This window comes from Zonotrichia leucophrys, chromosome 14 (assembly GCF_028769735.1).
Source record: "Zonotrichia leucophrys gambelii isolate GWCS_2022_RI chromosome 14, RI_Zleu_2.0, whole genome shotgun sequence".
Classification (NCBI taxonomy): domain Eukaryota; kingdom Metazoa; phylum Chordata; class Aves; order Passeriformes; family Passerellidae; genus Zonotrichia; species Zonotrichia leucophrys.
Genome location: NC_088184.1, coordinates 2213660 through 2227491, shown reverse-complemented (window position 1 = coordinate 2227491; position 13832 = coordinate 2213660). Strand labels below are relative to the sequence as shown.

The 13832-nt window shown below is 44.4% G+C and overlaps 1 protein-coding gene across 2 annotated transcripts in view; it reads right to left on the bottom strand.

The window, feature by feature from the left end:
* CLUAP1 (clusterin associated protein 1) overlaps positions 1–13832 on the bottom strand; it is a 72013-nt gene that overhangs the window by 15350 nt on the left and 42831 nt on the right. For both annotated transcript variants that reach the window (XM_064725934.1, XM_064725935.1), the window contains exon 9: positions 7482–7554. In XM_064725934.1, coding sequence (XP_064582004.1) covers positions 7482–7554 — 73 coding nt within the window. The remainder of the gene's footprint in view (positions 1–7481; positions 7555–13832) is intronic.

Below are 13832 nucleotides of genomic sequence, written 5' to 3'. Positions count from 1 at the left end.
TCAGCCACTTGAAATAATTAAAATGAACTCAGGATGACAAGCTCCACTCAAACTGGGATTTAGAGTTTTAGCAGCAGTGAGCAGTCAGGTTATTTCTGGGCCCATTTGATCAAGAGGTCACATTTGGTGACCAGAACTATTTCTAACAGTCTTACAAGCCAAAAATCCATCCAAGCACTATTAAATTAGCTCATGAATTTGCAATTACCCACCAGGCACCACACAAAGCTCCTGTGGAGCAGTTCCAAGTGTCTCTCACAGGGAGATGGATGGCCCAGCACCAGCAATATCATCCAGGAACCATCCAGGAGTCACCCTCAATCCCAGAGTTGCTCAATGGGGCTTTTTCTTGGTCTGCTGGCAGATTTTAAAGCATCAGCTCTGGAGCAGAAAGGTGCACCCAGGAGCAGCAGTTAAATCCTGTGGTTATTGCTGAACAAGATTCCAGTAGTGCAGATTTCCAAATGCTGGGGAAAATCAATGTTTATTTATTCCACAAGCAAGAGGATGCAGGGTGGGCTGATTGGAGCAGCACATCAAAAAGTGGCAGAGTCACTGAAAATTTCAGTTTTACAGCAAATACTTCCCCATATTTAAATTAATCCTGGGCACAGCAGTGGCCAAAAGAAATAAAGGAAATATCTTGAGAAATTCAAAGTGTTTCTGTTTTATACTTTCAAAACAAAATATTTTACTTAAAAAAATTATATAGTTCATTTATATTCCTACAAGAAAGGTGGAGAGAGACTTTGGACAAGGGATGGAGGGACAGGACACAGGGAATGGCTCCCACTGCCAGAGGGCAGGGATGGATGGGATATTGGGAATTGGGAATTGTTCCCTGGGAGGGTGGGCAGGCCCTGGCACAGGGTGCCCACCCTGGATCCCTGGCAGTGCCCAAGGCCAGGCTGGGCAGGGCTGGGAGCAGCCTGGGACAGTGGGAGGTGTCCCTGCCATGGCAGGGGTGGCACTGGATGGGCTTTAAGGTCCCTTCCAACCCAAACCATTCTGGGATTCTGCATTGTCTTGTTTTAAATTGATAAAAAGCTCTTGAAGAATGTGAGAAAATGCATTAGAAGAAGTGTGTAAAAAAGTGAAAAAGATCTGTAAATGCAGTAAGCTGAAGAGTCTGAAAAATTATTTCAGCCTAGAAACATTCCAAGTTGATCCTTTCTGCCCAACAAAGTTTTTGCAATTTTGGATAAACCTGAGGAATAAATTGAATTTCTGCTGCAGTCAGTGACTTTCCCTGGCCTCTCCTCTCACACAATCCAGCACCAGAGCATCCAATACCCACACCTGACAGCAGAGCCACCTCCAGCCTTCCCCAGGCAGGGTCTGATCCACTGTTCCAGGTGTCACTTTGACATTACCAAGGAAACCAAGCCCTGAGTCTCAGGCAATTGGATTTGTGACATGGCAGCAGCCCTGATGTGGCACAGGGGCAGCAGATGGGTGAGACACCCCTGCCTGGATCAGCCTCTCCCAGGGCATCTCCTGCCAAGCAGAGATCAGAAAAATAACAACTTCCTCCCTGCTCAGCACAAAAGACATTTTTCATTTTTATACTGCTGCAAATACTTAATTATGTGTAATTTCATCAGGCAGATAATTCTCAGAGCCTGATCTGTAGCAAGAGTTCAAAATCTTTATGTTGTTTAAGAACAGTATTTCAGATAATTTAGTGGGGTTTTTTGTTCTTTGGGGTTTTTTTGGTGCAGTGGTTTTATGGAGACAAAAACTGATTTGACACGTGTGGAAGCAAAAAAAAACCCCAAAACAAACAAAACAAACAAACAAATCTCCAAAAAAGCAAAAAACAAGAAACAAAAAAACACCCCCAAAAAACCACAAAAAAAAAAAAATCCCACCAGACTTTTGATCAATAATATTAAACAATTTTGCCATTTTTATGTGACCACCATATCCATGGGCTTTTTTTATTCTTAACACAGACCTGCACAACTCAACCTCCATCCCACAGCTCTCTTTTATGAGAAACAGAATTTATGTTTCTCAGCCTGAAACTGAACTGAGAGCTGTCCAAAACTCCTGCAGCTTCATTGCAGAGAGAACTGAGGTGTTAATTTGGAACCCTTCTTACCAAATTAGCAGGAGATAAGGTCAGGGGACCCAGACAATGCAGAGCTGATCGATGCTGTGGGGAGGTGAGAGTAACAGAGCGCACAGGGCAGAGAGGATTTATCAGAGTTTTATCAATTAATGGCAACAAATTTATCACCACCCACAGCCCAGGCTGTTGGGAAAGGCTCATTAAGTGTTACCAGAGGGAGAGTGTTGGGAAAGATGGAAGTTTGACAATAAAGTCTCACAGATTTGTGTATGCTTAGCAGAAAGATTTTTAAATGTAGAGTCTAATGAAGGAATAGAGACGGAAGCAAGTTTTGATACAGAAGAAAAGAATTGCTGAGACAGTCCTACTAGATAACTAAGAAAGCAAAGGGTGTGTTAGTTAGAAGGGGGTTTTATGACTTAGAGGATAAATCCACTTCAAACAAGATGTTTTTACCAAGCAGAAAGAGAGCACAGGCAAACAAGGCAGCAAAGCTGCAAGTAGGAAAAAAGTCTCAGAATTTTCTACTATAAGAAAACTGAAAAACAACTTCTAGCTTAAATTGTAATGTACTAACTTCTAGTTATTAAAGAACAGTAACATAAATATGGTAATTATAGTAGTTATGATAGGCTATAGATAAAAGTTAAGGTATAGATTGGTTCTGCTGTATTAAGATGCTCAGCAAAGAAAAGTAACCAAAAGAAAAGTAAATAATGCAATGTAACCAAAACCAAAGGGTCTCCAGGCCTGCCTGGAGCTGACAGCTGTAGGCACAGCTCTGTCACCCACAGCCCTGGACTGCTGGAACATCTTGGACACAATAAACTGCATTTTGCAGAGCTGCCTGGAGTCCTGCATCTCTCCTTTAAGCTTTTAGGAGAGAAGCTGCCCTGCAGCCCCTCTGAGGAGGGAAGCAATGAACCTTTCCAAGGCAGCTCACTGCCCTACCCCAGCATTCCAGGAGCAGCCAGGGAGCCCTGGAGAGCCAGGCCAGCCTGCCCACCCTGCACTGAGCACAGAATGAACTCATCCCTCCACCTCCAGACCTGCTGTGTCAGCAAAACCAAGGCACAGCAGGGCCCACTTCAACCATCCTGGTGTCTGCTGGGTGGAAGGCCCAGACAACAAAGCCCCAAGTTTCCAAACAAACTGAAGATAGAATAAAACTTTGGATAAAACCACCTTGCTTTATGTGGGGGGCATTACTCAAAAATGTAAAGTGGAATAATGAAGTGTTCAGCAGTGTCAGGACAAGCAGTGATAGAGCTGCGCCTACAGCTGTCAGCTCCAAAACCTTTGGTTTTGGTTACATTGCATTATTTACTTTTCTTTGCTGAGCATCTCAATACAGTAGAACCAATCCATATCTTAACTTTTATCCATAGCCTACCATAACTACTGTAATTACCATATTCATGTTGCTGTTCTTTAATCACTTAGTACATTGCAGTTTAAGCTAAAAGTTGTTTTGAACTGAAGGAAGGTCAATTTACACAAGAAATTGGGCAGGAATTGTTCCCTGTGAGGGTGGGCAGGCCCTGGCACAGGGTGCCCACCCTGGATCCCTGGCAGTGCCCAAGGCCAGGCTGGGCAGGGCTGGGAGCAGCCTGGGACAGTGGGAGGTGTCCCTGCCATGGCAGGGGTGGCACTGGATGGGCTTTAAGGTCCTTCCCACCCAAACCACTCTGGGATTCTATGAAATATTCTTCCCTCTAAAAATTTGCTTCACAAAGGTGTTTCTGAGGGTGAAGTCCCTCTCTAGTCCTCCCTTCCTGGCTCCTCTCTCAGCAGCATGCAGCACCAGAAGCCAAGGAGCTGAAAGGCTGAAGTACTCAGGCTGCAGCTCCTCTCACCATTTCCTCACTGATAAAATCACTGCCAGGTCCCTGGGAGTGCTCTCATCCCTCAGGTGATGCCTGTTGTGCTGTGAGCTGCAGGATTAACCCCGGGGGAGGCTGGGCAAAGCTGCTCCCAGGTGCTGAGCCCATCCTGCTGCTCTGGCTTTGCTTCCTCTCGTGCCCAATGTGCATTTTCCCTGTGTGAGCATTAACACAGCTGCTCTGCAAACAAACTGTGCCACGGCAGACACCCGCTCCTGCACGCTCTCACCACAGCAAATCTCTGGGGTTTGAATTGTTTAAAGGGTAACTTTTAATTAATTACAATAGGAGTGGGGGAGTCTGCACTCAGGGGAGAGCCCAGGTTGTTAAGTGTGAGCAGACTGAGGTCCTGGGGAGCTTTAAACATTCATTAATTAATTCAGTGCTCCTGACTGGAAAACAGCCCCAGAGAGGCAAATTTCCTGTCAGCTCCACCCCTGCAGAGTTTCACAGACAAAACCAGGGTGGAGCTGGCAGAGATGAGAGGATTTGCCAAGGTGATGGGACAGGCAATAAATGGGGCAGCTCTGGAAAGCAGGATCCTGGTGCTCCTCTCACTAGAATAAATGCTAATTATGACAATTTGGTACTTGAATTAAGATGTATTATGGTAATATTTGAGGTCATTAAAAGTAATAATTACATTTTTAGGTGGCAGCTAAATCAGTCACTAAAAGGTAAAATTCCTTTTATTTCAGAGATGGAAACTGACAGTTTTCCAGCTGAAAATCCACAGACAAGATTTTCATGTTATACCTCACTCTGCCAATTACTGGTGACTGATTTCCACCTCTTGTTGAACTTTTTTACCCCAAAAATTCTCAGACAACAGGACTTGGACTTTTCATGCAAATAAATTCTTGAAATAATTCCATATTCTTGTAATTTACGTTACAAATCCTGAATTTCAGCTGAAACTTCTTCACTCTTTACCTCATTGATATGAGATCAAAGATGGGCAGAAATCAGTGAATTTCCTCTTTCACAACTCTGCTCTGAAAATCTCAGCCACCAAACAAAGTGTGAAGTGCAACTTTATTGTCATTACTCAGTTTCAGCTTTCATGAACTCTCCCTCTGATCCTGAGAATTAACTTTCCTCCTGGTTTCTCCAAGTATCAAATAAAAATGCTCAGCCTGCAATATTAAAATTCCCAGGGGTAGCTCATGATCAAGTTCTGGCTGGTGTTTGGCTCAAAAAGAGCAGTATCTGGTTTGTGAGCTTTCTACAGTCTCAAGAGGTCATTAATTCCCTTCTGATCCTAATTAAGAAGTAGTTCAGGGAAAAAAAAAAAAAAAAAACCCCAAATTTTAATTGCATTCCCCTTTTGCAGGTACATTAAATCAAAGAAATGCAGGGAGGCAAATGTGGATCCTGTTGAGAAGATTGATGATAGTAGAGAGGATTTTAAGCTGGGAGTTTTCATCTGGGAAAGTTGTGATGTGTCAAAAAGAATCATTCTGGGCCAGAAAGGACCCTCTGGTTTGGCAGGACACCCCACACAGAGGAACATTCCCCAGGGGAACATTTCCCCAAGAATAAAAGGAATTCTACAGAGGAGCATCCCACAGAACATTTCCCAGAGGAACATTCCCAGAAGAATACTCCCACAGGAACGTTCCCAGAGGAAGGTTCCATAGAGGAATATCTCACAGAGGAACATCCCACAGAACATTTCCCAGAGGAACACTCCACAAAGGAACATCTCACAGAGGAACATCTCACAGAACACCTCCCAGAGGAACATTCCCGTAAGAACATTCCACAGCGGAACATTCCCAGAAGAATACTCAAAGTGTTCCCAGAGGAACATCCCCCAGAGGAGGACTCCACAAAGGAACATTCCCCAGAACATTCCTATATGAACATTCCCAGAGGAACATTCCCCAGAGGAACATTCCCAGAGGAACCTTCCCCAGAGGAACATTCCATAGAGGAACATCTCACAGAGGAGCACTCTACAAAGGAACATTCCACAGAACATTCCTATATGAACGTTCCCAGAGGAGCATTCCATAGAGGAACATCTCACAGAAGAACATTCCACAGAGGAACATTCCCCAGAGGAACATTCCACAGATCATTTCCCAGAGGAACTGGGAAATGATTCCCCACAGAAAATTCCACAGGGGAACATTCCCAGAAGAATACTCAAAATGTTCCCAGAGGAACATTCCATAGAGGAACATCCCACAGAGGAACATTCCCCAGAGGAACATTTCCCCAGAGGAGGACTCCACAAAGGAACATTCCCCAGAACATTCCTATATGAACATTCCCAGAGGAACATTCCCAGAAGAACATTCCATAGAGGAACATCTCACAGAGGAACATTCCATGGGGAATATCCCACAGAGGAACATTCCACAGAACATTCCTATATGAACGTTCCCAGAGGAGCATTCCTTAGAGGAACATCTCACAGAAGAACATTCCACAGAGGAACATTCCCCAGAGGAACATTCCACAGATCATTTCCCAGAGGAACTGGGAAATGATTCCCCACAGGAATATTCCACAGGGGAACATTCCCCAGAGGAACATCCCACAGAGGAACATCTCCCAGAACACTTCCCAGAGGAACATTCCCGTAAGAACATTCCACAGAGGAACATTCCCAGAAGAATACTCAAAATGTTCCCAGAGGAACATCCCACAGAGGAACATTTCCCCAGAGGAGGACTCCACAAAGGAACATTCCCCAGAACATTCCTATATGAACATTCCCAGAGGAACATTCCATAGAGGAACATCTCACAGAGGAACATTCCATGGGGAACATTTCACAGAGGAGCACTCCACAAAGGAACATTCCACAGAACATTCCTATATGAACATTCCCAGAGGAGCATTCCATAGAGGAACATCTCACAGAAGAACATTCCCCAGAGGAACATCTCCCAGAACACTTCCCAGAGGAACATTCCCGTAAGAACATTCCACAGAGGAACATTCCCAGAAGAATACTCAAAATGTTCCCAGAGGAACATTTCCCCAGAGGAAGACTCCACAAAGGAACATTCCCCAGAACATTCCTATATGAACATTCCCAGAGGAACATTCCACAGAGGAACATCTCCCAGAAGAACATTCCCCAGAGGAACATCTCCCAGAGGGACATTCCATAGAGGAATATCTCCCAGAGGAATATCTCCCAGAGGAACATCTCCCAGAGGGACATTCCATAGAGGAACATTCCATAGAGGAACATTCCATAGAGGAACATTCCATAGAGGAACATTCCATAGAGGAACATCTCCCAGAGGAACATTCCCCAGAGGAACATCTCCCAGAGGAACATTCCATAGAGGAACATCTCACAGAGGGACATTCCACAGAGGAACATTCCCCAGAGGAACATTTCACTGCTGTCCTTTAAAGTTGTGACAATTCCACTTGTTCTGCCCCTTCCTGCTGACTCTGCCATCACCCCACATCCCCTTGGAAGTGGACACTTCCACCTGGAGCAGCCAGCACTCAGCAACTCCTCGGGCACCACGAGAGCTGAAGGAAATGCCACTCACCTCCACTCTTGAGCAGGTGCTGCTCCTCCTCCTTCAGCCTGTTCTGGATCAGACGTAGCATGTTGGCTGCTTCCTGCAAGAGGAGGAAAGAGCTGCCTTGGCAAAGCTGCCACAAGGACTAAAAAATGTCCTAAAATTTCCTGTTTTATGGAAAACCAGGTCTGATTTGAAACATGGAGCTCCTGCTCATGTTTCCAGAGGAACATTCCCAGAAGAACATTCCATAGAGGAACATCTCACAGAGGAACATTCCATGGGGAACATTTCACAGAGGAGCACTCCACAAAGGAACATTCCACAGAACATTCCTATATGAACATTCCCAGAGGAACATTTCCCAGAGGAACATTCCCAGAAGAACATTCCATAGAGGAACATCTCACAGAGGAACATTCCATGGGGAACATTTCACAGAGGAGCACTCCACAAAGGAACATTCCACAGAACATTCCTATATGAACATTCCCAGAGGAGCATTCCTTAGAGGAACATCTCACAGAAGAACATTCCCCAGAGGAACATTCCCATAAGAACATTCCACAGAGGAACATTCCCAGAAGAATACTCAAAATGTTCCCAGAGGAACATCCCACAGAGGAACATTTCCCCAGAGGAGGACTCCACAAAGGAACATTCCACAGAACATTCCTATATGAACATTCCCAGAGGAACATTCCCAGAAGAACATTCCATAGAGGAACATCTCACAGAGGAACATTCCATGGGGAACATTTCACAGAGGAGCACTCCACAAAGGAACATTCCACAGAACATTCCTATATGAACATTCCCAGAGGAGCATTCCTTAGAGGAACATCTCACAGAAGAACATTCCACAGAGAGGGAATGTTAGGGAGATAAAGGCCAGGCCAAGCAGTGCACTGAAATTCAACCTTACATCCCCACTGGGTAAAACATCTCTTCTCCCATGGAAAATTGGTTTATTTGTGTGCATCCCTGCTGTTGCTTGGAAAAGCAGACTTGGGTGGTTGTTTCCAGCCAGCAGTCCATTAAACACCAGGATGGTTTGTGAAATGACTGCACTTCCTGACACACATCCAAACCAGAAAATTCACACCTTCCCAAGCTCCAAACCAAACTGGAGCAAACAACCCTACCAATGAGCTGGGAAAGTACAGCCATTATTTATTAAACCATTCTGGTGCAAAGAGAACCAACCAAATGAAGGTCAAGGACATTAAAAAGTCACAGAATGGGACCTTCCTAGCACATTTTAATGACATTTAGCCTAAATTTGGAAAATGCTAATGGTGAAGAGCAAATTAAACATGATGGAGTAGGTAAGACAGGAATGCAAAGATTCAGGCACAGCCAGAACCCACAACAAGAACAGGTGGCAACAGCTGATAGAAGATTTAGCCACAAATTTTGCTAATTTTAGTCTCTTCAATTCCATCAGGCAGAGGAAAGTTAATTAATTGTAGACTGAAATAAGATTTTTCTGAGCCTTTGATTTCTTTAATGCAAAATATGATTCTAATTAAAAGTTGCTCTGATGTGATCAGACCTCCACAATTACAGGGAAGGAAACGTGGACCCAGCTGGAATATCCATGGGACAGAGGGAAGAAAGCAAGAAGAGCATGAAATGTAGAATGGAGCACAAGTTCTTCACACTTTCACGTGGAAATGTGTTTCCAGAAGCATGGAGGCTGAGAAAGGAACCTCCAAGGCCTGTCACTGTCATATTTTCTGAAAAACCCCTCAACCAGGATTTCCTCTCCTGGGAAGCTGAGAAGCCTCAGAGAAAAATGAAAACAATATTATCGGATTGCTTCTCCTGTGTTTTGCTCCTTTGGAATGTGGTTTGGACATTGGTTGCCAATTGGTCATTGTTTGATTGGTTTCATGTGAATTGTTTTAAATTAATGACCAATCACAGCCAGCTGTGTTGGGACTCTGAGAGGAGTCACAGGTTTTTCATTAGTGTCTTGTTAAACCTTTTGTAAGTATCTTTATTCTTTAGTATAGTTTAGTACAGCAATATAATATAATATAATATAATATAATATAATATAATATAATATAATATAATATAATATAATATAATATAATATAATATAATATAATATAATATAATATAATATAATATAATAATAAATTAGCCTCCTAAGAACATGGAGTAATTTCATCATTTCCTCCCTGTTAGAACCCAGCACATTCCTCTGGCTGCCCTGGATGACTGGAGACCCTGGCAGGGGCTCAGAGACCTTGGCACAGAGTCCAAACCACCAAAACCACCTGTGCCTTTGATTTTAGCCCATGGAAACAATTCCCAACTTTGTGTGAGGATTTACAAGTCACAAGAGTTTGAGTAGAATGATGGTTAATTTGTAACAGGGTGAAAAAGTAGAATTTTGGGGATTTAGAATGGGGTTCAAGAGGCAAGATGGGGGAATCTGGGCATGTCCTGTCCTCCTTCTTCTTCTTCTTGTTCTCCATCTTCTGCTGTGATGGTGACATTTTTTGATTGGTTTAGAGTAGAGGCAGACTGTCTAACATAGGTGATAGGTATTGGAATATTATTGTAAATAAAGTACATTAAGTAAATAAAGTTTTTGGTATAAAAAGCCAACACCACCCCAAGGGCAGGGGCTGTGCCACAACCCAACCTGCAGGACAGATCTCAGCAGGTCAGAGAAAGAATGGAACAGATAAGAGAAAATAAACAAAATTCAAATGTGTGTGGAGCTGAGGCAAAATGTTCAGAGTTCTCTATTCAACAGTGTTTCCTTTGGTCATTGCAAGGCCTCCCTCTGCATCACAAAGTCCCAATATTTCCTCACTGAGCCTCACAATTGCTGTCTTTTTTTTCTTTACCTCTTCCTCCCAGCTAACCCTAAGGTTTAAATATGGTCAGAGATTTAAATAATCCCCTGCCCCCATTCCCAAGGCAGCCTCCCCCTGCTCTGTCCATAGGACAAATGGATACCTGAGGGATCATCCCCCTCCTGAATCCCAACCCCACTGCTGCAGCCCCCAGAAAGGAAAAAACAGCACAAAAAGAAAAGGACATTTCCCAAATGTCATGGGGACAAATTCATAAGCCAGGAAGCACATTGAGAATGTTCACAGAGCAGTGGAATAATCAGCACAGACATAATCACTGCCTGGCACTGCAATTCCAGGCACACACCCCGACAGCTGAAGCTGGCAATTCCAATTTAGACAAATGAGAGCTCCCCTGCCCTGCTCCTTCCCTTCTCCCACTCCCCAGCTCTGAGAAAAGCACTTGTGCAGTGACACAAAAGGAACCTGCTGCAAACTAACCCAGCAACACAAAATTAAGGCAGGCAAATTCTCCAGTGCAGCTCAGAATGTGCCCACCCAAGGTCCTGACTGGAGGATGGGATGCTGCACCCGTGGGGGAAACAGCAGGGTGAAGAAAATGGGGTTTATGAACTTAAACTGTGAGAGAAATGAAGGCTAAAAGAATGTTTACCCATACAAATGAGCCACTTTCCCCTTCCTCCAGCCTTGCCTGCTGCCAGCAGCTCAGCTGATCTCATTGCAAGGCAGCCCAGACACTTAACTGGCAGGAAAAATGTTGTTTTTCTGCTGGTTTAGGTTTCTGAATAACTTGATGCACAGCTGGGCAAATGCCACTGCCAGCCCAAGGGACCTGCTGAGCCTGTGCATCCTCCCTTCCCCTGGCTCCATCCCTGCCAGGAGCTCATCAAAAACTGCAGCAACAGAAAATGTGTTAAAAGGGCAGCTCCAAAGCATCAGGGAGCTGCTGTTACTGTCCTCAGCAAGTGACATCTTCAAAGAGGGGGCAGAAGGGATGGCAATTCAAAAATCTACAGAGTAACCTGTCACCCTGGTTTTTTAAGATTTTCTAAGCCTTCTGATGTTGACATTCTTGTAGTGAACTTTCTCACACAATAAACTCATGTTCCTGTAATAATAATAATGATTAAATTATTATTGTTATTAAAATTATTATTGTTATTAAAAACAATAAACTTTCTGTAAATAACTCATTGTTTTGCATTCCTTTATGGAGGAGGAGAAAGTTGATGGACTGTTGGTTTGTCCAGTGTCATTGGAGAGGTGGCACTGTCACCCTCCAATCCACTGGCACTCTTGGAAAACTATAAATGTTAAAGTCAGGAAATAAACTTTCCTTTTTTCTTCACCTTGAGAACAGCAGTGTGAGCTTGTGTTCTTTGTGTCCTACAGTGACATCAACCAGAATTTATCACTCGATGTTTTAAAGGTTTTGAGTGCCTGCAATCATCAAAGCTGCATTTATGGCCCTGAGCAGCTCCCACCTCCCTTGGTGACAGCACCTTAGCAGATGTGATTTTTGGCAGCTGAGCCATAAATCAGAGCTGTTTGTGTTTGAGCTGGGCACCTGAGAGTGACCCAGAGCTGTGGCAGGCACAGGAGCTGGGAGTGATGCCCTGGAACACTGCAGGTGCTCCTGGAACACACAGGGCTGTGCCAGGGCTGCTCAGGTGTCACATCTCCCTGCAGTGACAGGGTGACAGCTCCATGAAAACACAGAAGTGTCCCTGTGCACCCTGCCTGAGTGCCCTGGGATGCTGGATGGGAAGCAGGCACTGTTTAACCCCCTGCTCAGTCTCTCAGTAAGCAAAGAGCAGCAGGCAAACCCTCTCTGGATCATCCTCTGCAGGGAATTTTATCAAACGAAGTGGCAGCTCCCACTGGGGAATCCCAGTGTCAGCTCAACACAATTTAACTACCAATTAACACAAAATCCAAACAAATCTGCCCCTTCTGAGACTCCCAGGGCTTTCAGGGTACCAGGGATCACTGGGGCTGAAAATCCTGCTGTAGGGACAGACAGATGGAAATTCTCCTCCATACATTAAGCAGCTTCTCCTGGGTGTAAATCTGCCCAAAGGAGGAATTTTGCCAATTTGTGCAGCAAGGCAGGGCTGCCACTGAGACCTCCTGAATAACCCTGGCTCCAAGGAACCTTTTGAAGTCCCATCCCAACCTCCTGCTCCAAGCAGGACCAGCAATGGGATCAGATCCCTCAGGGCAGGAGTTTATTGGCTCCTAAAGATCTCCAAGGGAGAGACTGAACAACCTGCCTGGGCAAGCTCTTCCACTGGCTGAGAGGCCAGAAGGTGCAGGAGTTTCCTCCCAGCAGCTCAGAATGGCTTTTCAGTGCTGATGACCTGTCCCTGCTCAGTCACCAGGGATGTCCCCACCCTCCCTTGGTGACACAGAGCCCACACAGACAAGAGCAGCAGGAAATGCAGAGCCCTTCTGAGACACACAAAGAATCTGAATCAACTAAGTTTCACCTATGTTTACAATCAACTGGGCTTTTTCCATCCCCATTTTCTGTTGTTATGGAAATGTTACCTGCTCAGCACACAAAATAAATGGTTTTTGTAGACTGGAGTTGGAAGGAGATAATTCAGATACTCTGCATCTTCTTCAACTGGCAAAGCAGATGATTTTCCACCTGACTATGAAAGTCTTTGCAATAAATTGTGTCAGAATGTTTAAATTTGCTCTGATCTATTGCTCTCTGCACAAGTAAAACAGTTTTGGGTTCAGTGTGCAGGCTCTGGGCTGGGAGGGGGGATTGGGGTAATTTTGCTTTTAAACAGAGCCCATGGAGAACATCCCCCAGCAAGAGACCCACAGAGAACTTGCTTTGAGGCCAGTGAGGCAGGATTTAGATAAACCACATGACTGCAAATCCCTCATCCCTGTCCTTTATGGTGCTCCTGATGTTCCTGAGCTCTGGGTTAAACCATAACATCAAGCTGGAATTCATGAGAAATCATGAGACTGAACACAACTCTGCCCCTGCAGATGGCAAAGCAGCAAGTCTGACAGCTCAAAAGCAGGAAAAATAAAAATGATGCAGAATTTGACCATTTAAAACAGCTCAGCTTTCTCTTTTCTCTTTTTCCTTTTTTTTTTTTTGGTTTTTCGTTTTAGCAAACCTCAAAGTTTTGGTTGTTTTTTTAAAAAACACCAGCAGGGTTTTTAATATAAAGAATTTGTGCCCTGCAGCCAGCTGGCAGACACAATTACCAGTAAACAGAGAGGAAAGGGAAAAGAGTGGGTGAAATAGGAAGGGAATAAGTACCAAAGCACGGGACAACACCTGGAGCTCAGTGACTTTCTGCATTTGGATCAAGCATTTCAATTTCTGCCTTAGCTATTCCTTTTGTTCTCACTCTCCCAGTCCCAGAAATCTCTCACTGCCTCATGTTTTCATCTTAGCAAGGGAAAACAATGTTTCCTTCTGCTTTTTTCTGGAGTGATTTCCATTGCTCTGGAGTACCCTTGGAGGAAGGAAACCAATTTGCTGCTGGATTGAAGGGCTCAGCTCACCTTG